Source organism: Symsagittifera roscoffensis, chromosome 10 (genome assembly GCF_963678635.1).
Source record: "Symsagittifera roscoffensis chromosome 10, txSymRosc1.1, whole genome shotgun sequence".
NCBI classification, from domain to species: domain Eukaryota; kingdom Metazoa; phylum Xenacoelomorpha; order Acoela; family Convolutidae; genus Symsagittifera; species Symsagittifera roscoffensis.
Window position 1 is genome coordinate 12,217,357 of NC_087071.1, and position 23,438 is coordinate 12,240,794.

Here is a 23,438-nt window from a genome sequence, read left to right on the forward strand (position 1 = left end):
GGCCATTGTCCTGTTTTTCTTCATTCTTGTTTTGATTTAAAAAAATCATTGTCGAAGCGGAATTATTACAAAATTTTTTTTAAAAAATATGAATAAAGAATGACTTTTTTAAAGTTTAATTTGAAACAAGTTGAGGGTTAAAAAGCCTCAAATGACATGAATTGTAATCTTTCACGAGCATATTAGGCTCAAGCAAAAAATGGTACATGGTCAAAGGCGCGTTTTCTTGTTTTTACTAAAAAATGATGGAAAATTTTCAGTTTTACGAAACATAAGATGACTGAAGAAAAACGTCGACCAGATTCAGCTTTTTCTGAATACATAAGGTTGTGAACCAGTACTTATTGCACCAAAAGAAACATGGTTAAAAACGGATTCAAGCAACAAATGCCTCACATTACCAAACTACCACCAAGTAGAAAATCACGGAGAGAGAGAGGTGGAGTTGCCTTTTTTGTCCACGAATTTGTTCAGCGAATTAGTGGCTTTACATCAGACCAGTGTCAGATCTTGACTATTAAAATAAACATGACAAAAAAAGTATTTTGTGTAGTAGTTTATTCAAGTCTTGGCATAGAACTGACTGATTTAATGAAGAGTTTGGAAAACTACTTGAATGGGATGGATGTAGGACCCGATGATAAACATGTTCTTTATGAAGATTTCAATCTCGATCATTTGAAACATGCATGCGGGGATTTTCTAAATGTTTTTAATTTAAAACGCCGAAACAATTCAGTATCGACTCGCCACACAATTTCCTCCAAAAATTGCATAGATGTAGTTTACTCAAATCTTTCTAGTTATTCAGGTGTCGGATACATTGATTACAGATCATTCAACAGTAATTACATGCCTAAAAGAAACAAAAAGTGAGTCTACTGATGAAATTTCCCTAACAGAAGCATACAAAATTTGGAACACGTTAAAAGACAACAATTTGCGAAAAAATGAAATACAAACACACGATAAAAAAATTACAAATTTAGATTGCAATGAGTCTTTTCAATTCTTTTTCATCACATAATTACAACAAACATAAAACATTTTAACCCAACTACAATATGAGACAAAAGAAAACAAAAAACCTGGGTAGATAATGAAATCAAAAACGTGGCTGACAAAATAGGGAAAGATTATGCAAATTACATTAGCTCAGGAAGTGACAACCATAAAGCGAAATTGGCAAAAAAGTATAAATGCATTACAAAAAGTGATAAGCAGGAAACGTAAAACAATTTTACCAAAATAAGTTTGAAAACGATGCTAAACAAAACTCAAGAGCTTTTTTAATAGTTTGAGAGAAATATCCCGTGAAAGCAAAAAATCTTGTTAATATAAGCCAAGAATAAATCGAAAATTTTAATCTTTTTTTCCTAATCTAGGGCATCAATTGGCTGAGCAAAATGAATCACGTCAAAAACTTCACCGGAAGCGAACTCTTAACACTGTTTGTCTCATGAAAACAAACGAAAAAGAAACCTCCTCAATTTTCTTTAACTTTGATCGAAAATACAGTAGTGATTTTTTTTTGGGTTAAACACTTTTGTAATAACCAAGATTGAAATGGCAAAAATTAAAAAACTGACAAACGTAAAAAACAGATGTTATGAAAAAAAACATTTTTCCAGACTGTCTTAAATTAGACAGTAATAGCAATTCATCAAAATGGAACAAAAAAGATCCAGATAACTAGAGGCCAATATCTCTTCTACAAGATTTTAGCAAAATTTTCGAAAAGTTACTCCATAAACGCATTATTGATTTCTTAGATAAACATGGTGTTTTGACTGAAAACTAATTTGGGTTCGGACCTAAATTAACTACATTAGATGCTTTGGTAAACTTTATGCATGACATCCGAAATGATTGGGGAAATGAACTCTAATGTAACATATGCAACTTTCATAGATCTCAAATGAGCGTTTGATACAGTATCATATGATACACTTCTAGAAAAAGCTGAAAACTGCGGACTACGAGGTCTCACACAGGCATTGTTTAAATCATAATAGAAAAATAGATCAAAATTAATCGAAATAGGCTTAAAAATGTAAAAATTGAGAACTATTCACCGTGGAGCTACATAGGGATCAGTGCTGGGGCCAGTACTGTTTATTCTGATCATCATTGATTTACCAAGAGCCATAAACGCACTGAACACATAATTACAAGCTGATGATACAGAAATGAAGCAAAATGAACAAAACTTACACCAATACAGTGAGGATTTATCAAAATGGGAAATTGGTTGAACTCTGAACCTAGACAAAACAATGAACATAAATTTTATTAGAAAAAAAATCACAGGAACAGACAATATAAAAATAGGAACCGACGATGTCAAAAAAATACTTACTAAATATTTGGGTAGTCACATGGACTCAAAATAAGATTTAAAATTTCATATTAAATTTCTGGTCAAAAAAATGAATAATTTTTATTGGTTGCTCTACCGATTACGTGACGTACCAACGACAGCACAACTAATTAAAACCTATTTCAGCCCTATTCAACCAATTCTGCAATATGAGTTTATAGTGTACGGACTGCTAATAAAACATCTCTACAAAAGCCTGAAATGAAACAAAACCAAATTCTGAGATTTTTGTTTAAAAAACGGAGAAAATCAGTCAGTGATATATTTTAAAGAAACCTACAAGATAAGCTCAGTAAAATAATTGCACACATACGAGATATTCGAAAATTTAGCTAAACTTTTACGTAAGGATTTAAAAATAGAATTACTAAAAAACTCAATTTTGGACCCGGAGATTCAGATATTGAAACGAAGTTGAGAAAATCAAACCAACGAATAATTTCACTGATTAAAGGCCGAAAAGAATAGGTAAAAGGATAAGAAAACTATTCAATTTTATTCAAAACTTTTCGAAGATTTTGCTGATACAGTCAGCAACCCTAATGATAGTCAATTAAACACTTTTTCGCAATTTATACATCACAATAAATAAAGAAATGATCGATTTTTTTTAAGAGAGGGGGCTGTATGGTATCGACAACTGATAGTAGTTTACTGTAGTAACTTCTTAGTTCTTCTGAGAAATTGTACTGCTCAATTAAGGCATCAACTGACTAGGCCTATCGGGCCTTTTGATGTCCTTGCATATCAGAATTATGTAAATTGACAAATGTCTGTTGAATAATCTCTGATATCAAAAACCAACATATTATTATTAATAAAATTAATTCAACATTAAAACACGGAGGTCAAGTTACACTTTGCAGACACTAGCTAAAAAATGACTATTTTTTTTACAAAAGGCAACACTTTCTTTGAAGTACGCACTGAGCAAGATCCCATAACAAGACTACGCAACCCACTACTAAATAATGGTTAATTTCAAGCGGACAAATTTATTTGTCAAAATTATTTTTAAGATAGCTGCTGCTATAAACCGTAGATCAAAAGAATATGAGGAATAATGAATTCAGCAAAAACATTAACGCTACAAAAGTTCAACATATTATACAAGTGAGACAATAAACTAAATTTATGGCCAAAATCGTACCCATGTAACTGTTCAAAATCAAAATTTTCTTCCTTTTCCAAAGAAAAATATCCCACTTACAAAATTTATTGATGTTTTTATTGATTTCAAAATCTAGCTTCGTCAAAATTAATTAACACTATGAAAAATCGATATCCGTTCAGTTTAAGATCAGCTTAATTTTGGATTAGATTTTTTCATGATTTTTAGGAAAATTAAAAAAAAAATCACCGTTATATATACTACCGAAAAACTACAATTCTCGTAATCTACATTAATTATAATACAATATATTTCTTTCTCTTGAGAATATCAATTTCATCGGGAGAAAGTAAAAACCACTAGCACCAAGTGAAAATTTCATTTTATTTCAATTTTTTGTAAAATTCTAGCACACTTTCATTCTAACTTAATCAAAGATTAATCGAGCTAAATCAGTGAATTCTTTTTAAAAATGAAAGCGAGAAATAATTATTCAATTCCAAGTTACAACCGAAATTTAGTGAAAAAAATAGAGGCAGACTTTTAAACTTTATTTAATTTTTTGGCTCTAAAATCGCGACTCATTTCACCTTTTAATTTCTTGAAAATCAAAACAAGGTCCAATAACAACGAAATCTGCTTCTACTTTTATTGAGATGGTATATATATTTTATAATTAGTTCGATTAGTGTTCTTTCAATAAATCTTTCAGAAAACTGTTCTCTGCTCTTGTCGATACACTAGACGAAACACTGTCCGAATTATCATCACTCGAGTAACCTTGACCCCCAGTCGTGAAAACAACACCCGAAGCTGACACACCCACGCCACCTTGCACAACTGAGGAACTATTGCTACTTCTTCTAGAACCTTCTCGCGATGACGTCATTTGACTTGTTTTCGAACCTCCCGAATGTTGGTTCGAAAAATGATGTCTTGAACTACTTTGTTGCTCACTATTGTCATCAAAGGAAGACTGACTATTACCACTTAAAGATGGACTAGGTGAATGTTGCGGTCTTAGTTGGGGTAAAACTGAAGGTGAAAACGGATTGAATCCCCCTTTACTATCACCTGGCCTAGATTGCGCTCCGAAATTGAGCCTCGCCGACGAAGTGGACCCAGTACTACTCGCCGGACTGTGCTGATTTGCTTTGCCGGAGCTCCCAAATCCAGTTTCAATCGTCATTTCGCCCATTGTTTGTGGGTTCAGATGATGATGAGGTAACGATACAACAGTCGGTTGGGTTGATTCGTTTTCTAAGAATTCGATGAATTTCTTCGTGAATGATTCCTGTTCTGTGTTTTCTGTATTTGTGGATTGTTTATTTTGCTGGGATATTGAGCTTGCAGGCGTTGCAGGAATCCATCCTGAGAACCAACCACGTTGTGCGTTGATTCCAACCTAAAATGAACACATTAAAAATTAGGGTAAGTTGGAAGCTTAAAACTAGCAGCACCGAGTTCAGAACTTAGCTAGAAAACCTAGCCATAAATCTAGTTTCGGGCAACAAAGTGGCCATGGTGTCTCAAAAATTGCGGAACTTGAAAAAAATGATTGCCAGGCGTATCTTCTAAACATAGCCAACAGATATTTGGACACAGAGCAAAAATATGACCTACTGGGAAAAACTGAATGAGTAAAAATTTGAATCTTTACAAAATTTATTTAGTGACGCACGCCAATTATGAGTCTTCATAACTGCTAAGGGACGCACCAATTATGACGCATTAGCAGTACCAGTCACTTTACCAACTATTTACCAACTATCATGCCTCAAATTTCAGAGCGGACGGATTTTAATTAGTATACGAAAAAGCTCAATGAAAACATCCGAACCTGACCAGATGCGAACCCTCTTATTTTGTTGCGGGTCTCCTTCTCTACCTCTATAGGTAACGAGCTATTTGTAATATAACAGTCTGTGTCAAAATTCTTAGCATTGGCTGTAGTTAATAGCTGATTATTAATCAAAATGAACACTAATATTTGCGACTTAGGTCGGAAAAAAAGAGTTCATAATATCACACAAGCTTTTTTTGTGTAAAGAGTCAACAAATGCAAGTAAAAACAAAAATATTCACATTTGTTTTTCGAAAAAACCTCAACTCTCGAACTTCAAAGAAAAAATAGATGCCGTCAAGCTCATTGAATGTCTAGAAAAAATTTAGGGTAAACACCTTTGATTAAATCAACCCAAATTGACAAAACTGGATCAAAAAGTAAAATTACTATTCCATTGGGAAATCTGAAAATTAAAAAACATTTTCAAGAAAAAAGTCGAAAAAAAAACTTTTTGCGACATTAAAGCTTTTGTTGCTCGACAGTGTAGTGTGCCTTCCTTTGATTAAAGAAAAAGAAAAAAAATGAAAAAACAAAATTCAAATCTCGAAAAATCAAATTTGAGCCTTTAACAAATCTTATGGCTTCTAAAAAAATCATCACGACTAATAAAAAGTCTGAACTACGTTCATCAACTATTAAAAATAGCGTTTTCTCCTTTTCGACAACATTTACGACAATTAAAAACCATGTTTTGAAAAAATTTATTCTCAAAAATTAGCTTAGAAAAAATTTTTTTTTCAGAAATTTTGCTTCAGACAAGTTTTTCGCAGAGGAGCTGCTCGAACTACTTGAAAAAATTCTTACTGCGTTAGCCCTTTTCAATTTTAATGGATGAGTGAACAAATCTTGTACGTATTTTTGTGACACACTGATTTGCGGGCACGGACACCGAGGCCACCCTGGGCAATTAATACAGAGCAAAAATTTGAAAACGTTTCAAACAGCGTTGTATCACACAAACTGAATTAAACTGCTGTACAAAAAATTATATTTGTATGCTTTTCAAAAAAATGTATTTTCAAGTTTTATTTTCCAGTATATCACAACAGAATTTTTTCTTAACCTTATCGGCGCGTCTTTCTTCCAATTTCCTGCTTCGTATAAGATGATACCAGCTCTCTAGTAAAAGGAAGACACCGAATCTGTAGAATCTATGGAGCTATCCTAATTTATTCTATCATAAATGATTTATCAACCGTTGAATCAATGTGTTGTCTATTTGAAATGTGCACCAATTTAAAATCGTCGATGTATCAATCAGTGATCAATTAAATTGTTTCAGCCACTAAAATGAACCAGGCATATTGAAAACTCTCAATTAGACTTCTCTCATTTTTAAGCCCCTGTACTAGTCAATGCAGCCAATACTCAATCTGTGACCAACCGTGGTGGAGGGGGGTGTCATCCATTTTGCCGTAGGCGGTCCACCTTGAGGAGGCGGATGACATTGGGACTCCTCCAACCGTGACCAAGGGGGATTCGAACGCAAGATCCTCATGTACAGAGGCGCGTGCCTTAGTTTAAGAAAAAGACTTACATAAAAGATTCCTGAAATATACTGAAATGTTCTGAAAAAATAGGAATTACGCGCAGCAAATATTATAATAACTTATTTATTATAATTATATAAGTTTAATTTGACAACAGGTCTCGAGAAGTAATCTGAAATCTAAATTGTACCTTGTTTCTCTCCTGTTCGGAGAACTCCAAGAATCTCGCTATCATATTTAAAGCGTCCGTCTTTTTATTTGCAGGCACAGTTAGATAGGCAACCAACAGATTCCGCACAAGTTGTTTCTCAACCTTTTCGCCCACACCTACTGCTTCCTGTGCCTTCTTTTTCCATTTGGTCACCTGTAAAAATTCAACTAGCAATGATTCTGATATAATCGTTCGCTGCCAAATATTTTTTTCTTTCCTTGGAAAAGCCATTTTTTAAAAACCGTTTTTGCTACCAGGCTTTTTTCTTTCAAAAACAAATGAAAACTTACTTAATTTTTTCATAAGGAATACTATAGTCATTTTTAAAGTTAATTTAAAATCCAAGATAGGCAATGAAAATATCTGAACAGTACGAAAACGTTTTTCTTTTCTTCAGAAAGCTGATTTTTTTTGTCTCTAATATCAAACTACCGACTACCGACTCCCAACCCCCCCCCCCCCCCCCCCCACACACACACACACACACATCTCATCCCTAATCTCACCTGCACCATCTGAGCATCCACCTCCCCCCTCAACCTCTCAATTTCCTCCTCCCTCAATTCCATCTCCCCACTCAAATGTGCCGCCTGTTCGAGCAACTCCTGCTGTTTGCCCACACGTGCAGTGAGTTTGGCCACTTTTGACTCAAGTTGGCGTTTTTCTTCTTGGAGGGACTGGACACGGTGGTCGAAAGTATCTTCCAGGGTACGCTTCTCACGTTCCTGCTCTGAAATAATGAATGTATTGCTATGAGACAATGAATGCTATGAAACTATGAATAGTATGCCTCGTGATTTAAAATTTCTAATAGAGTTTTTCCATCCAGCAAATAAACATCAATATCAGAAAAATTGACACACATTTTTAACGACTGAAGACTTTTTAAAATGGTCAAGATGTTTGTGACTTTCTGCCACATATTTTCTGAAAATTGATTTCAAATTGATTTATAATGGCTGCTGTTAACTAAAAAAAAACTGTTTATAAGAAACCAGTTATAACATAATTTGATCGATTATTAGCTTCATAGAGCATTTCATAGCACTTTCGCGCCTAAGTATCCAACCCACCTTTCTGGAAGTTCTCCAGCACCATCTGGAGATTCTGACTGGCATCCTTGTACAGTCTCATCTGGTCACTTGTCTCCTCTAATTGGGTCTCCAACTGATTGGCTCTACTGGTCACTTCTGTCAACTGTTTCTCCTGCTCGCTCATTTTGGACAGCAGTTCCGAGCTGATAAGCAAAAAAGAGATAGACTCGACATAGCCATTATCAATCTTCATGCTTACCGGGGATGAATTTTAATGGGGGAGGGGGTACTTTTGACTGATGTATTCAAAAGATTGTCAGTGACGCGATAACAATAGGTAAATAGTCTTTATAAGCATCGAAACAAAATCAACCAAGTGGTGACAAAGCCGAAAAGACCTGAACAGAAACTCTTCGATCCAATTTTTTTTTCAAAACTAATCTGAAATCATGCTCTATTTGCGGAAAATAAATCCAGAAACACGATTGACGATAAGAAATAAAAACTCAAAAAATAATTAACATGCGGCAACTGAGCCGACGAAACTTAAATCACTTACCGTAGAACCGAAAATATATGTTGTCATGAAAAAGTTTGAACTAGAAATTCTATTCTAAGATTTTTAGCATTCTGTGCGATCTGGAATGAATCATAAAACTTATGCTTCCTGTGAAACGACCTCAAATTAGGTCACTAAGCCAATAGAATATAAGCCCAAACCATTTAAGCCGAATAAAGTTTTTCAGCAAAAAAAAAAACAGCATTAAATTAGAAGTTGGAGTAATTCAAAACCCTGAATGCAACTATATTAAAAATTGCGGGCAAAAAAGCAATTCTATGATGTGGCTGTAAAGCCAACATACTATAAGCCGACATTTGTTGATACGGAATATTAACATTTGGAAAAAAAAACAATTCCTGGTTAGATTATAAACCACGACCTTGCCGTCCTAGGCGTATTCTTCACCTACTGGCTAAAGGCGGTACACGCATAGAGGTTTGAATTCATTATGGACCAAGATAGAAGTTAAACAAATTGTCAACCAGAAAAAAGTCTGGTTTAATATTCCGGTTTAATAACGCTTGCTAATCGCAAGAATAATTAGCAGAAAAAATCAATGCATGAGCGAATACAGCAGAAACACATAAGCTGAAATGCATGACACGTTGAGAACACAATCTCGAGAGGGGTGTTTTCCACTAAATCTACCCCTAATGGTCAATTACATATTAGTGAATATAGCCAACAGACAGCTGGAAAAGAGTCAACAAACGCAACTAAACCGAAAAAACTTCATTTTCGAAAATCAAAAGAATATGTGGCTTTGAAGCTCTTTTAATTTCAAGAAAAATTTCTGCTTGACCCTTTTTTGAAAAAATTAACCCAATTTGAGAAAACTGGATCAACAGGCAATTTTTTTAGCCCGCTGAAAAATCTGAAAACTAAATTCCACTATCGAAACTAGAAGTCGATCACGTTGTTGGCGACCTTCACACTTTCGCTGTTCGATAGTGGAGTTTGTATTCCTTTATACAGCGGAAATGAAGTGAATTTGAAAATATTTCATAAGTCAAACGGCGAGCGTGAACAAACGTTCAAACTTTTCTTGGAAAAGAAACAAAAAAGTAATCACTTCGTGCTATCAAGTTCACGCTGTGTAAATATCAAGTTCACTTACTCGATGACATTACTGCTACTTGTCAGTCTCTGCAAATGGTCTTCCACTTGGTACAACTTAGTCCTCAAATTCTTCTCTCTCTCCTCAGCCGTCAATGCCTCCATTGTATACCCCTCTTCTATCTTCAACATGTGGTCTCTCAGCCTCACTAATTCGTGGGCTAGTTTGTCGTTTTTGGAAGTCACGTCTTGCAGTTGGCTGGATTTATGGGTCACTTGGGAGGTTAGGTCGGCTATCTGAAAAGCAAAAACTGAAAATACTCTATTACTATATAAATTTGGTATTAGCATCATATTCTGTCTCTAACCAAACATTATATGAGAAAAGGTTGGGAGGTTATTTTGGTTATATTAAGAAGAAGAAATAACAAAACTTCATCATTATTATTTGAGTCTTTTCTGCAATATCTCTGTAAAGCGCCATGCCTTTCTTTCGCAAGAAAAACCTTGTGGTGGAGTTCGTCGAATATATGCGCCATAAAAGCCCAAAATTCAACAAAATTTACGATATTTTTGATTCATCTATTCCTTTGCCAGTAAAAGTTTTTCAATTAGGATTGTTTTACCTGTTCTTAAAATTTTCGCATTTTCATTATAATACAAAAAAAATCACTATGACTTTTTTACCTTTTCTTCAAATTTCTTCAACTCTTCATTTTTCGCTCGGAGGGCTTCTCGTTCTTTTGAAATATCCACTTTCAGTTGCGATATTACATCATTCTTGGAGTTGACTTCCTTTTGTAAAACCTCAATCGCCATTTTTTGACCACCAGCAGAGGAAATTTGAACCAAATCTGGCGGATAACCCGAGGATGACGTAACATTTTGAACAACTTCCGTGCAAATTTCCGGTTCACTCAAGGTCATTGGCGCCATAGATGATGAATCAATCAACTTTTCTTCTAGTTTTGAGTTTTCTTCTCGTAAAGTTTCTACCGTTTTTTCCAACTTTGAATACTGCGCTGTTTTCTCGTTATAAGCGAATAGCAACTGATCATAGTGCGCTCTTACTTGGTAAGCTTGCTGAGCATAATTTTCGAAATCTTCTTGCTGCTTTTTGAATTTTTGGTTCCAACCAATTTCGTTTTCGTTCAAAATTTCACTTAAAGCTTCGTTTTTAGTTCTCAGTTTCTCTATTTCTGTTTGCAATTTTTCGGTGCTTTCTTCCAATTCTGATTTCACTTCAAAAACGTGCTGATATTCGGAAAGTTTTTTAGTGGTTTGCTGTTCTATATTTTGCAACGATTTTTCAGTTGTCGATAATTTATCTCTGGTATTCGATAATTTTTCATTCAGACTTACAATAAGATTATCTTTTTCATTAACCACCATTTCTGATTTTTGCACTTTATTGAACATTTCTTGTAATTGCTGAGTCAAACTTTCAATTTCATTTCTCGAATCTATAATTTGTTTTTCAAATTCAAGTTTTTCAGAAGTAGCAGAACTAATTTTCTCTTTTAAAGTAGAAATTTCTTCCTGAAAAGCCCGATCATTACCAGAAACCCTCTCTGAAATTGAATTATACCGCTGTTTTAGCGACTCGTAATCCTCAAGAGCCTCATTTAACTGACTTTCGTAACCTTCGACTAAACTTCTCAACTCCAGAATTTGACTTTTTTGAGTTTCGACTGTTTCGCGTTCTTTTTCATACCTTTGTTCCCAATCACCGCTTAAAGTGTCGCTCAATTTTTTCTCTGAAATTTGCAAATAATTTTCTAATTGCTCAATTGTCCCAGCTAAACTTTGGTTTTTCTCCTCTAGTAATTTTGATTCATCTGATGAATATTCGTTTTTATCTGCCAAGTTCTGAACTTTCAGCTTTAAATCATCATTATCACGTTCTAGTCGTTTTGCTTTATATTCATTTGATCTAAATTCTTTGTCTTTAATTCTAAATTCTTGTTTCAAGGATTCAAATTCTTCTGATATTTCGATAAACTGTTGAGTTTTTGAGACACATTCATTCTCAACGCGTTCTGTTTCATTCTTCATCCAAGAGACAATTTTTGAAATTTCTGAACAATCACTTGTTTCAAAAATACTTTCCAATTTGGCGTAAATTGATTTCAAGTCTAAGTTAACTTTAGCTAATTCGTTGTTTTTTACTTCTAGCTGGCTCGAAACTTCGTTTTTGCTACTCTCTGAATTTTGCAGGTCGTTTTCGATTGAGGCAATTTTTGATTTTAATTCTGAAACTTCCGAATGTAAACGCTCATTTTTGACATTAAAATCATCGTGTAAAATTGCAGTTTCTCGATTAACTTCGTCGCTAATTTCACTATTTCTGCTAACTAATTCTTCAATTTCGACTGTTAGTTTTTCGCAAACATCTTTAACATCATCAAGTTCTTTTTGCAGAGCATTAATTTCTTTTATTAAAGATTCTTTCTCGGCTTTTAGTTTTTCGATCGATTTTAATAATGATTCTCTTTCGAGTAATAAATTATTAATTTTCGTGTTGAGATCACATTTTTCGTGTATTGAAGATGCTAATTTTTCTGAAACTTGTCTAAGGCGAAGTCCATATTCGTTTGTCTCGTTGGTAACATTTGAAAGTTTATTCATCATTTCTTGGATTTGTTCACGGAGTTCCAAGTTCGACTTCCGTTCAAGCTCCAGATCACTGTTCACGTTTTTAAGTGCACTATTAAGTTCAGAAATTTTCACGACACTTTGGTCTTTTTCTTCGTTTTCAGATTCCAAAACCGATTTCAAATCCTGATTTTCCTTCAACGCTACTTTAATTTCTTCCAACAAACAATTTATTGATTCTTGATTTCCAATTTGCTTCAAATTTTCATTTTGAGGGAAATATTCATCGCTTAACTCAGAAAACATTTTCAAAATTCCTTCGTATTTTAGAGTAACGACGTCTAAGTTTTGCATTAGGTTTGAGATTTCGACATTTAAACGTTTTTCCTTGCTTCTCAATTCTTCGCAAGAAGCCTGGAATTTCTCAACTTCTAATTTTAGAGCATCAATTTCTTCGGAATGTTGAGATTTCAGATTTTCAAAATCTTGTTGCAATTTCTCAATAGTAAAATCTTTATTGCCTATTTGATCTTCTTGCTTTTCCAGTGTACTTTGAAGACCTATCAATTGATCTTTCAGAGATATTAATTCCGACTGCGTTTCAAATCTAGAGTTATTTTCTCGGTACAATTCAGAAATCGTCATTTTGAAACCTTCAATTTCACGATTCAACCGCATTATTACTTCTTCTTTGTCAAGTAAAGCTTGTTCTAATACAGATCTTTCTGAATTTTCTAACGGGAATGTTGTCTGTAAATTAGGACTTGGACTTTCTTTACTGCCAGTTCCCGATTCCAACCCTATTTTGCTCCTTTTCAACTTCTTTTTCAAAGATACAACTTCATTTTGTAACTCAGTTAGAATGGTAAGTTGAAATCCAGGTGATCTACTTAGATCAATGTTATCTTGATTCAAATCTTCGCTATTTCCAGAATTTCTCAAAACTTCTATTTGAGATTGTTTTAATTTCTCTAAATTTTTCTCACTTTCTGAGATTTGATTGACTAATTCTTCGGTCAAATCTTGCAAAGATTGATTTTTAGCCGCTAATTTAGAATTTTTGACTTGAAGATTATTTAAATTTTGCTGCAGTTCCTCCAAACTTAGTTTTTGATCTTCCATAACCACTTCCATTTTTTGATTCGATAATAAAGATTCTTCCAGCAAAAACTGAGTTTGCTTCAAATCTTCACAATTCACACATTCTGAGCTCTCAGAATGGTTAGAGCGTCTTTCTAATTTCTGGTCTTGAGAAGGTGGACTTATTGCATGGATGTCTATTTTCTGTAATTCCTGGTCGGCGAGTTCCAAGGCAGTTGAAAGTTCTTTAATGCGAGATTGCAGTCTTTCATTTTCAGAGGAAAGCTTTTCATCTTCACCTGGTTTTGTTTCCAAAGGCTAAAATAACAGTTTTAACTGACATTGCGAAGCAGAACTTTGCATAATCTTAGATGCAGAAAGAAAAATGAAAAAACTATGAAGGATTTGAAAGCGTTACAAAGAAACAGTTATTGAAGGACGCGACAAAGAAAAAACAGTGGTAACACATCAATATTTTTAGAAACTAACTAGTCCATCAGAACTTCGAAACAGCCAACCAAAAGTTTGAGTAGTGTTAATGAATTAAATGCACATTTTTTTTTGAAATACTTGAAAAAAGAACTCATTTTTCAACTTTCGACGAAAAAAATGAACACGATCAGGTTTTGCAATTTAAAAAATCTTTTATGATTGACATTTTTTTACACAGGCGAAGTTGCACTTCGCATACACAAGCAAAAATATGACCGATAACGCTACTGGGAAAAACTGAATGGGTAAAAGTTTGAGTCTACAAAATTTCATAAGTGACGCACGCCCATTATGAGTCTACATAATTGCTAAGTGACGCAAGCCAATTGACGCATTAGCAGTACCATTTCTTAGCATTGGCTATACATCATAGCTGGTTATTGATCAAAATGAACACTAATACTTGCGACTTAAGTTGGAAAAAAGATATTTCATACATAGTATCACACAAGCTTTGCTTGTGTAAAAAAAATAACCCAATTAGAAAAAAAACTGGATCAAAAAGTTTTTCTTTGCTGGGAAATCTAAAAATTTATATTCATTTTCAAAACTGAAAGTCGATCAGATCACATTTTTCTTCTAAGCCATTTTGACTTGCGTATTTGACGCGAGTAACTTGCCTTTGTTTTAGCAATTGATTTTAGGAACTGATTTTACAGAAACCATACACTAGTCACTCATAAAATGGATAATACATGCTTTTAAATTGCCGATACTATGCAACAACAAGGCATCACAATGAACACTTTTATTTGCGATGTGGGTAGGAAAAATGCAGTCTTTAGCTCCTCTCTTGTGCAACAACAGTTGTTGTACGAAATGATGCAAGTGATGTTTTTAACATAGAGGCGACGCTCGAACACGACAAAAACAGCTTTCACGAGTGTAATAAGAAAGAGTAGAAATTAGCCTCGAATTAGTAAAAACTCCTTCACTTCTGGAATTCGATCTGCAGCCTAGAGATTATGAGTGTCACGCACTAAACATTCAATCACGAACGCTGTGACAGATGTTCTGAAATTTTCAATTCTACAGATCGTGATTATAGCAAAAAAGCCACTAAATTATTATTATTATTATTATTAAGACTTCGCGACAAAGTCGCAGGGCGTTAACCCAAAAATTATGAAAACTAAGGATGAGTTTCCCGGCAGTTTGCACAGTCACAAGCGAAAATCCAAGTACATGGTTTGTCTGTATCGAAGTTTGCTTCAAACCAGCTCCAGAAAAAGGCAACGAGTCTTTTCTTGAGGCCCACGTCGTCAAGAAGATTGACGAGTTTGTTAAATAATCGCGGAGTCCTGTACCAAAAATTACCACGGCCTGTCTCGAGCTTTAGATCTGGTAGTTCGAATATCTGCTTTTCTGAATTTCTTGTTGAATATTTTTGAATATAGGGAGTCAGGTGGTTGTTAAGTGACACATTGTATTTTTTGCTGAGAAGCTTGGAGAGCATCAAGAGGTCACTAATCTGGAAATACATCGATAAAGGAAGAATATTGAGAGCATAGAGACGTTGCTTGTAGTTCAACTCAGGGTATCCTAAGATCCAGTCAGACGCTCTTCGTTGCACCTGTTCGAGGCTTTTCATGTCGGCTTTTGATAGATTCCAGACGCAACAGCCATAGGAAAGAATGGGAAGTACCATTGACTTGTACATGTTCAATCTTTGGTGCCAATGGAGACGTCTAGCAGAATTTCTCTTCAACATTGAGAGCACTCGATTGGATTTGCCGCAGATATAGGTGATATGCTCGCTCCACTTCAAGCTGGTCGAGATGATAATTCCGAGGTCTTTTTCGGACGAGACAGTTTTCAGTTCTTCGTTATACAAAATCAGAGAGCTGGGGCAGTTTTTCGTAAAGGAGAGGAGATGACACTTATCGACGTTGAAAATCATATCGTTCAAGTCGCACCACGTTTCCAATAGTCGTAAATCTTGTTGGAGAAACGAAGAACAGCCTTTATCTCGAATTGACAATAATTTGGTATCATCAGCGAATAAGAAGGGTAAAGACAACAAGCCATCGGTTATGTCCATCACGTAGATCAGGAACAAAAGGGGACCAAGGATGGATCCTTGGGGAACGCCACTAGTGACTAACAGGAAACCGGATGTTGCTTCGCCAATCTGAACATATTGCTTCCGACCAGATAGATAACTCTTAATTATTTTCAGCAGATTTCCTCCTACGCCTAGATGCTGAAGCTTCTGGAGAAGAATGCTGTGATTGATTTTGTCAAAGGCTTTTGAGAAGTCTAAGTACACTGTTTCGACAACATTGCCAGGGTTCAACACCCCTTTATAAATGTTGTCAAGGAAGATCAAGAGTTGTAATACAGGCGATTTCCGCTTCTGGAAGCCAAATTGACATGAAGGAATGCGATCGTACACAAACTCAAATAACGCATCAAATATGCATTTCTCGAACACTTTAGAACAGATGTTCAACAACGTAATAGGTCGATAGTTGGTAACGTCTGCTTTTGATCCTTTTTTGAAAAGAGGGCTTATCTTCCCAACTTTCCACTGGTCTGGAAATACGCAAGTTTGTTGTATTTTATAGAAGAGTTTTGATAGAGACAGTGAAAGTTCGGGTACTTCTTTGAAAAGAACAGGCGGAAGTTGGTCGGGGCCACGTGACTTCGTAACATCCAGTCCCACAAGAGTTTGGCTGATTTTGAGCGGGGAAATGTCGTAGTCGGTCAGAACAGGATTACTAGGAGCTTCAGGGCGCGTTGACGCCGGTGAAAACACGGAGTTGAAATACTTGTTGAACATTTCGCATTGGTGTGTTGCGCTTTCAGCAGTCTGGTTGCCCCAGTGAATCCTAGCTGGAATTAGCGAGCTACTGTTCAGGGACTTGAAGTATTTAAAAAGGTGCTTGGTGCTCCTGCCTTCAGCAAGTTTGGATTCGTAATCGGCTTTGTCAGTTTCAAGAGCATTTGACAGAACTGCTTCCGAGTACTGTATTTTCTGAAATATGGTAGCGGATGGTTTGACCGCGCCTTTCTTCAAAGCTTTCAGTTTCTTCATCAGATGGGACGATTCTGGTGAAACCCAGGGAGGCAACGTAACTCGGTGCGAAGTCTTGAAAGGAATACAGCGCAACATCAGTGCACGCAACCATACATGCCATTCCTCCAGCAACACATTCGGATTCGACCAGCACTTTCCAACGAAAGGAAACTCGGATATCAAGGCGGAGAGACTAGCATAGTCGGCATGTACCCGAACACTTTTAATTGCGAGTAGGTTGGAAAAAAGTGAAGTGAAACATTTTCGTGAAGTGAAACATAAAGTGAAGTGAAACATAAAGTGAAGTGAAACATAAAAACGAGACAATGCGACCTAAATAAGTGATAAATCACTTCTTTCATTCAGCCTTGAACAAAAAAGCAAAGCCTGGATCAATAGCTCAAGCTTTTATTTTGCTGTGAAAACTGATAATTAATTTCCATTTTCAAAATTAGAAGTTGATCGCGTTTTTTGGTGACCTTTTCAATTTTGCTGTTCCATAGTGGAGTTCGCCTTCTTTTAAAAAATAGAAAAGCGCTGAACTTAAAAGAAATCACATGGCATACCGCTAAAAATCAAAACTGAGCGTGATCAAACTTTAAGACTTTACTGAAAAAAAAAATCAGCAAGACCTATAAAAGAGTCTTTACTACGTTCATTACTCTTAAAAACCAGTAAAAAGACTGGTTGACATCGGGTTTGATGGGAGCTGTTTGAAGTCCCGAAAAATAATCTGTGCAATGGACGGTTTTTGAAAAAATATGGCCTCGCTTGTGTGAATATTAAAAATGTAATTTGTGATTTTGAGACAATTGCTCCCACAAACTTTACAAATAAAATTGCTAAACTGCCATGTAAACTGATCAGTGAATTTTTAAGACCATCAAAAATTACGATTTTGCCTAAAAAGTCTTTTGTTCTCCATCATCCACGCACTGAGACGCACTGAGAACTGAAACAGCATCAAAACTGAAAAGTTAATAAAATTCTAACCTGAGTTTCGTTCGACTCTTGCAACCTGGCTGATACCTCTTCGAGCCTCAGTAACGCTTCACTTCGTTCTTTTATCAATTTCTGAGATAGAAGTAGTAAGTTCGATGTGTGTAAGTTTGAGGCTTCTGTTTGCAACAGTTCTAAGTCGATTTCTGGGTTTTTCTCTGGTTGATGAGTGGAAAGATAAGCGGCTAAATGGTCGAGCTGAAATAAAAAAAAGTTGCCATCTTTTTTCCCAGAAGTTTTAAAAAAAATGAAAATTACTAATTTCTGGCTTCAAGAATACTTCAATTTAAAAATTACACATTGAATTAGATTATAATTGCCATAGTAAACAGACGCATTTTTTGAAACAAAAGAAACCATTAGTGACGAATCGAAGCGAACTATCAGATGCTATGAGACTTAATGTCAGATATTTCTCAGGCTCATTATTAGGGACAAAATGACGACCTTTTTCAAGCTTCTTTAACACTTTTTGCTGGAATCGTTTTAAGTAAAGGCTTTTTAAAAGGACTCTTGTTGATGTAGTTCACACAAAAGGTCAACGTGAATAAGTGACAAAAATTTTTCACAGCATTAAACAAGTTTTAAGTAATTTCCGAGCATTCACTAAGCCAAAAACTCAAAATTAGACGCCAATTGATCTGAAGACAAACTAGCAAAATAAATTGTTGTCATAAAAAATCAACAACTGTTTTTGGAAATACAAAAAATTCAATCTCAGAAAAGCAGACGAGAAACACAAGCACTAGCATTAAGCAAGCTTTTAGTATTTTCCGAGGATTAAGTATTTCCGAATTTAAAGCTGCGATTTAAAAAGCAGCATCAATTTCAATTACAAATGTGTAAGAAAAGTTGTCCATGGATACAAAAAGTCTAGTTCCCGACTACAATACACTTGCTCTCGCAATTGTAAATATTAAAATTGCCGTATAAATAATGGTGTATTTTTATGATGGTGTATGTGTAGTTTTACGAGTAGCGGGAAATTTGAAAAACATTTGACTTAAATTTACAATTACAGAAGGAACTACCTAGAAAACATTTTGGACCCGAATGTTTGACTCACCTCGAAGAAGTCGAAGCCCAACTGGGTTATGGCTGACTGACCAATCGGTGTTTTCACTTCTTCGTCGTCTTCATCTTCAGCTGGTTCCGTCTGTTGTCCCTGATTGAGGAACTGGATTTGCACAGGCGAACCTGGTTTACTGCAGTCGTCTATAAATAATACGAAAAACTGATGTGTACTTTATTTGCACTTTTGAGGTGTTGTCATGTATATTATATTTAATCGGTGGTTCATTCAGAGGCTTTGATGGAAGATATATCGTATTCACTGAAAATTGATCGACACAGGCGAAGCAGAGATTCACACCACTTGCGATACAACACAAACAGCATGACGAACTAGCAGACAGACATTGAGAGGAAAGAAGCTAGCAAAGCCGACAAAGTTCAAGAAAAACTGAAAAAATATATACAGTAAACATGCCGAATAACGCAATTGAATGTTAAATTTGCATCAAAACAACGAAGCGGTAAACATCCGACCGTTTTTGAGCTGCCGTTGAGAGAAACTTTTTTTGCAGAAAAAACCTAAAATATTTTAAAAACAACCTAATCACCCTCTCAAAAGACTCACACGCATAAGAAACGTCTTTCGCTCGTCAGGTAACGCAATATGAATCCGCTATTAAGTATAAATAAATAGGAAACCGAGTAACCAAAAAACGGACGTAACATTGAACCGGAATTGGTAAATTTAAAACCAACATAGAAAACAAATACTGAATAGAACGGGTATTTGAAATACACACAAAATGAAAATATGTCAATGGCTTGACAAAAATGAAGGCTTGAGAAAACGATTTAGTGAATCTGTTGGACAAATTTTTAACACAAGAAAAGCTTTTTAGAAATATTTTCATGAAAAAAATTTCGGTGAAGTGCAACGAAATTTCCGCAACAAAAATGGGGCTTTGGAAATGGCAGTCAGAAAGCTAGAAGAAAATTGAAACTGCGAGAAGAGTCCGTTCTACGGCAGCTGAGCCGACAAAAAACAAACAGACGGATGATAATACGAAAAAGAAGTTTGAAAAAAACTGGGTCTCGGGTGGATTCAAACCCCTGGCCTTTGTAGTCTCAAGGTAATAGCGCGTAATATATTGAGTGGTGATTGTCCCAAATTGGCTATCTTTTAACCCCCATAACTTTACGAGAAATGCCAACTAAAAGGTCGAAATTCGTCTGTAAAAAAACACTCTGAGCACAAATATTCTGAGACTTTCTTCGAAAGTCGGAACAACTTGGATTGTTATCAGCCCATTTTTGATAGAATAAAAAAGTACTGTAATAAAAATGATCGGCTGTCATTGTAATTTCTTGCATTGTTATCGAATAAATTGTTTAATGCTCAATTCGTCTTTTTTTGGCTGGGGGGTTCACTTGTCGACGTGTGTGGGGTGGGGTGATGGGAGAGAATGTTTACATGGGTCTAGTCACTTTCAGTGACTTGGTCAGAACAAAGACCAACAATTTGTACAGCTACCATCTCTTTTTTACAAACGCGAAAAACCATTTTCACTTGATTCGAACAAAGGTTAACTTACTAATAGGCGATGAAGGGGTCGTCACCACAGTTGTCGGTTTGCCCTGGGAAGCTATCAGATGCCAACTACTAGTCGAATCAATCGTACTCCCTCCCTCACTCCTCGCACTACTCCCACAGCTGTTCTGATGATGGTCGTGTTTTTGGAGGTCGGAATCATCTGTCATGGATACGGAGGGGGCACTAAACATATTTATTGTTTTACTTGAATTCCAGTAGGTAAACGGGTAAAAGTTGTTCAGATCATTATGACTTCAACTAATAGCTAAATTACAACCTCAACGAAGATTTGAATCTGGGTTGCATGATTAAAGTCAACTTGATTTAAATCAATGATTTAAATCGGAATTTAATCGTAAAATAAAAAAAAAATCAACCCTTGTGTTATCCTGTCGAGTGCCGCGGTAAACATATAACCCAGCTTGCAGTATTTACATTGGTTACGTACTTCGCTCTTCATAGCATACTTTTAAATGAAAAAAATTTTCAGCACTTTCGGATTTATCCATTCCAGTCTCAGAAAATTGTGTTCTTCTTTTGGATGTTGAATCAGTAATTGTGCGTACATTAATTGATTCTTGAAACAAAAACGCTTCCAATAAAAATCGAAAAAATCAAGGTAAAATTGTCTACGACATTTGAACTTTATTCTTTGCCGAACCTAATTTTGCCACATTTTCGACATGAATATGCCGCCAAATTAGTAAACTGAAAGACTCAAAACTCAAAAAGAAATCATTTAAAAAGAAACAACTTAACTACGATATGAAATTGGAATCTTAATCAACCAAAACGTATTGCCATTGTCATTGGCGCACAATAGTTTTTTTAAAAAAAAGAAACCGAAACCAAGGTTTTTTTTTTGTTTGAAAAATCAACGAACCCATCCTTATACTAACCAATCATATTGTTTACTTTTTTTGGATTGTAAGTTCCAGAGAAAAAAAAGAAAAAAAACTCAATCTTTTTTTTTGTTACAATACAATTGCGAGGGTTCCATGTAATCAAAGGAATTACACTCCTTGTACTCCTTACAACCAGCGTCTCAGACTCTCAGAGTCTCCTTACACTCCATGTAATCAAAGGAATTGTTGTCTGACACGTCAAAACGTGAATTAAGTTTAGGAGACATAGTCAATTAAAAATGAATTCAACCTATGATGCTGTTTTTAGAGTCATAGAAACAGACGTAAAAATTTTTAAAAAAGCAATTAACCAAGCCATAAGCGATTCCGACGAAGTACAGATCATAAACGATTTCTTAACGGAATTGAAGAGCTTGCTTGACGATGCCAATAACGAAGCAGTCAAGATAATACGCACCGGAACGGACCAGCAAGACTCAATCATTGAACGATTGAAAACTTTGAAAGTTTTGTACCGAACGATCTAACTATGATCAAAACGATACGAGCGTACCCTCAACAACACTGCCACGTCTTCTTTAAACTCATCACGAGTAGCCAGCAACAACTCGACGCCTTCAATAATACGACAAGCCTTGGAAAATCTTCCCCTTCGACGCCAAACGGAAAGTTTAACCCGTAGAACCACTACACAAAACGTCACCATGGACCAGGACACCCCGAACGATTTGCCACAATTTTCAGGATTGCCAGCAATCTTAAACGCTACTTCAAACCACAGATCAAATTCCGCCCAGGACAATTCAGGACTCCTACTTCGCCCCGGATCTAACAGCGACGCCAAGACCTTGGATCATCGCATTCATCAACAACAAACAGAAACTCTTGGAACTCAAACTGCCCATGGAAATCACCTCCATCCTCAGTCAAACCTCTCATTGCAGCAGCCGAACGCCGACTTGTCACAAAGTTCAAACCTTCAGCCGAACCACCCAGAAGCTCAACTTCAAGGAACGACTATAGAATTGAACAATGGAACTCAACTCCAAATCGACAATCAGCAATTGACAGCAACAGTGGGACACAGACCGAACTCAGAAGCTCAACTTCATGAAACGTCACCGCACTCCAACCCTGGAACTCAAATCCAAGTTTTCAATCAGCAGATGAACGCACCAGCAACCCGACAAAGAAATGTTTCAGCGCCAATATTTCTTCCGACAGCAACTTCAAAAGCAGCTCAGAGTCAAATGATTGCACAGCAAATCACACACCCAATTCTTGCTCCCCAGACAGCTAGCCCCCCATATGGACTATACCAGCCTTCAAGCCAAGAACAGAACCAGCCTTCAAGCCAACAACAGAACCAGCCTTCAAGCCAACAACAGAACCAGCCTTCAAGCCAACAACAGCGGACACATAATCCGAATAGCGCCTTTAGACCCATCTTGACGATTGGAAATCAGAATTCAACCAATCATCCCCCCACCAACGTGTTCAGTGGACACCAGACGACAGCTAAGGGTATCACAAACAACAACGGAGTACCGATACCAGCACAACCAGCACTACTGCCAACAAACCAAGGAGATCAACGAACAGCAACAAATTGGACCTCCAGCCAGCCGACCCTGACTCACCAATGTACACAACCTGCCATACGTTCGTACCAGGAAGGATTTCTGGGAACCACGACAGCATACAACCCTACGAACATGCAGGCTGCAGGGGACCAACAGGAACAACTCACCCAAATATCAACCGACCTCCCCCTCATCAACATGCAGTCCATCAACATGCAGCACATCAACATGCAGCACATCAGAACCAGCCGACTTATTTTCCGATTCCGACCAACCTTGGAACAGCACCGACAGACCACAACCATCATCAAACGATCTCGAAGACATTCAGGAAATCAGTGCCTATTGTCAAACCATTCATATTCGACGGAGAACCTGAACAATGGTTAGATTGGATAGGACTGTTCAACGCAACCATCAACAGCACCGACATGACAAACTCGGAAAAGATGACACATCTGCAGAAACTTGTATCCGGAGATCCCAAATCTCTCATCCGAGGATATGGA

The 23,438-nt window shown here is 36.1% G+C and overlaps 1 protein-coding gene across 1 annotated transcript in view; it reads right to left on the reverse strand.

The window, feature by feature from the left end:
- Positions 1–4,115: 4,115 nt before the first annotated feature.
- The window catches only part of LOC134855093 (thyroid receptor-interacting protein 11-like), a 172,153-nt gene continuing 152,830 nt past the window's right edge, over positions 4,116–23,438 (reverse strand). Inside the window, exons 5-13 of the mRNA XM_063871476.1 lie at positions 20,482–20,663; positions 18,942–19,090; positions 17,870–18,073; positions 10,378–13,683; positions 9,752–9,987; positions 8,112–8,275; positions 7,545–7,768; positions 7,018–7,191; positions 4,116–4,896 (exon numbers count right to left, since the gene is read on the reverse strand). Of these exons, the coding sequence (XP_063727546.1) occupies positions 4,177–4,896; positions 7,018–7,191; positions 7,545–7,768; positions 8,112–8,275; positions 9,752–9,987; positions 10,378–13,683; positions 17,870–18,073; positions 18,942–19,090; positions 20,482–20,663 (5,359 nt within the window). The 3' untranslated portion in view covers positions 4,116–4,176. The remainder of the gene's footprint in view (positions 4,897–7,017; positions 7,192–7,544; positions 7,769–8,111; positions 8,276–9,751; positions 9,988–10,377; positions 13,684–17,869; positions 18,074–18,941; positions 19,091–20,481; positions 20,664–23,438) is intronic.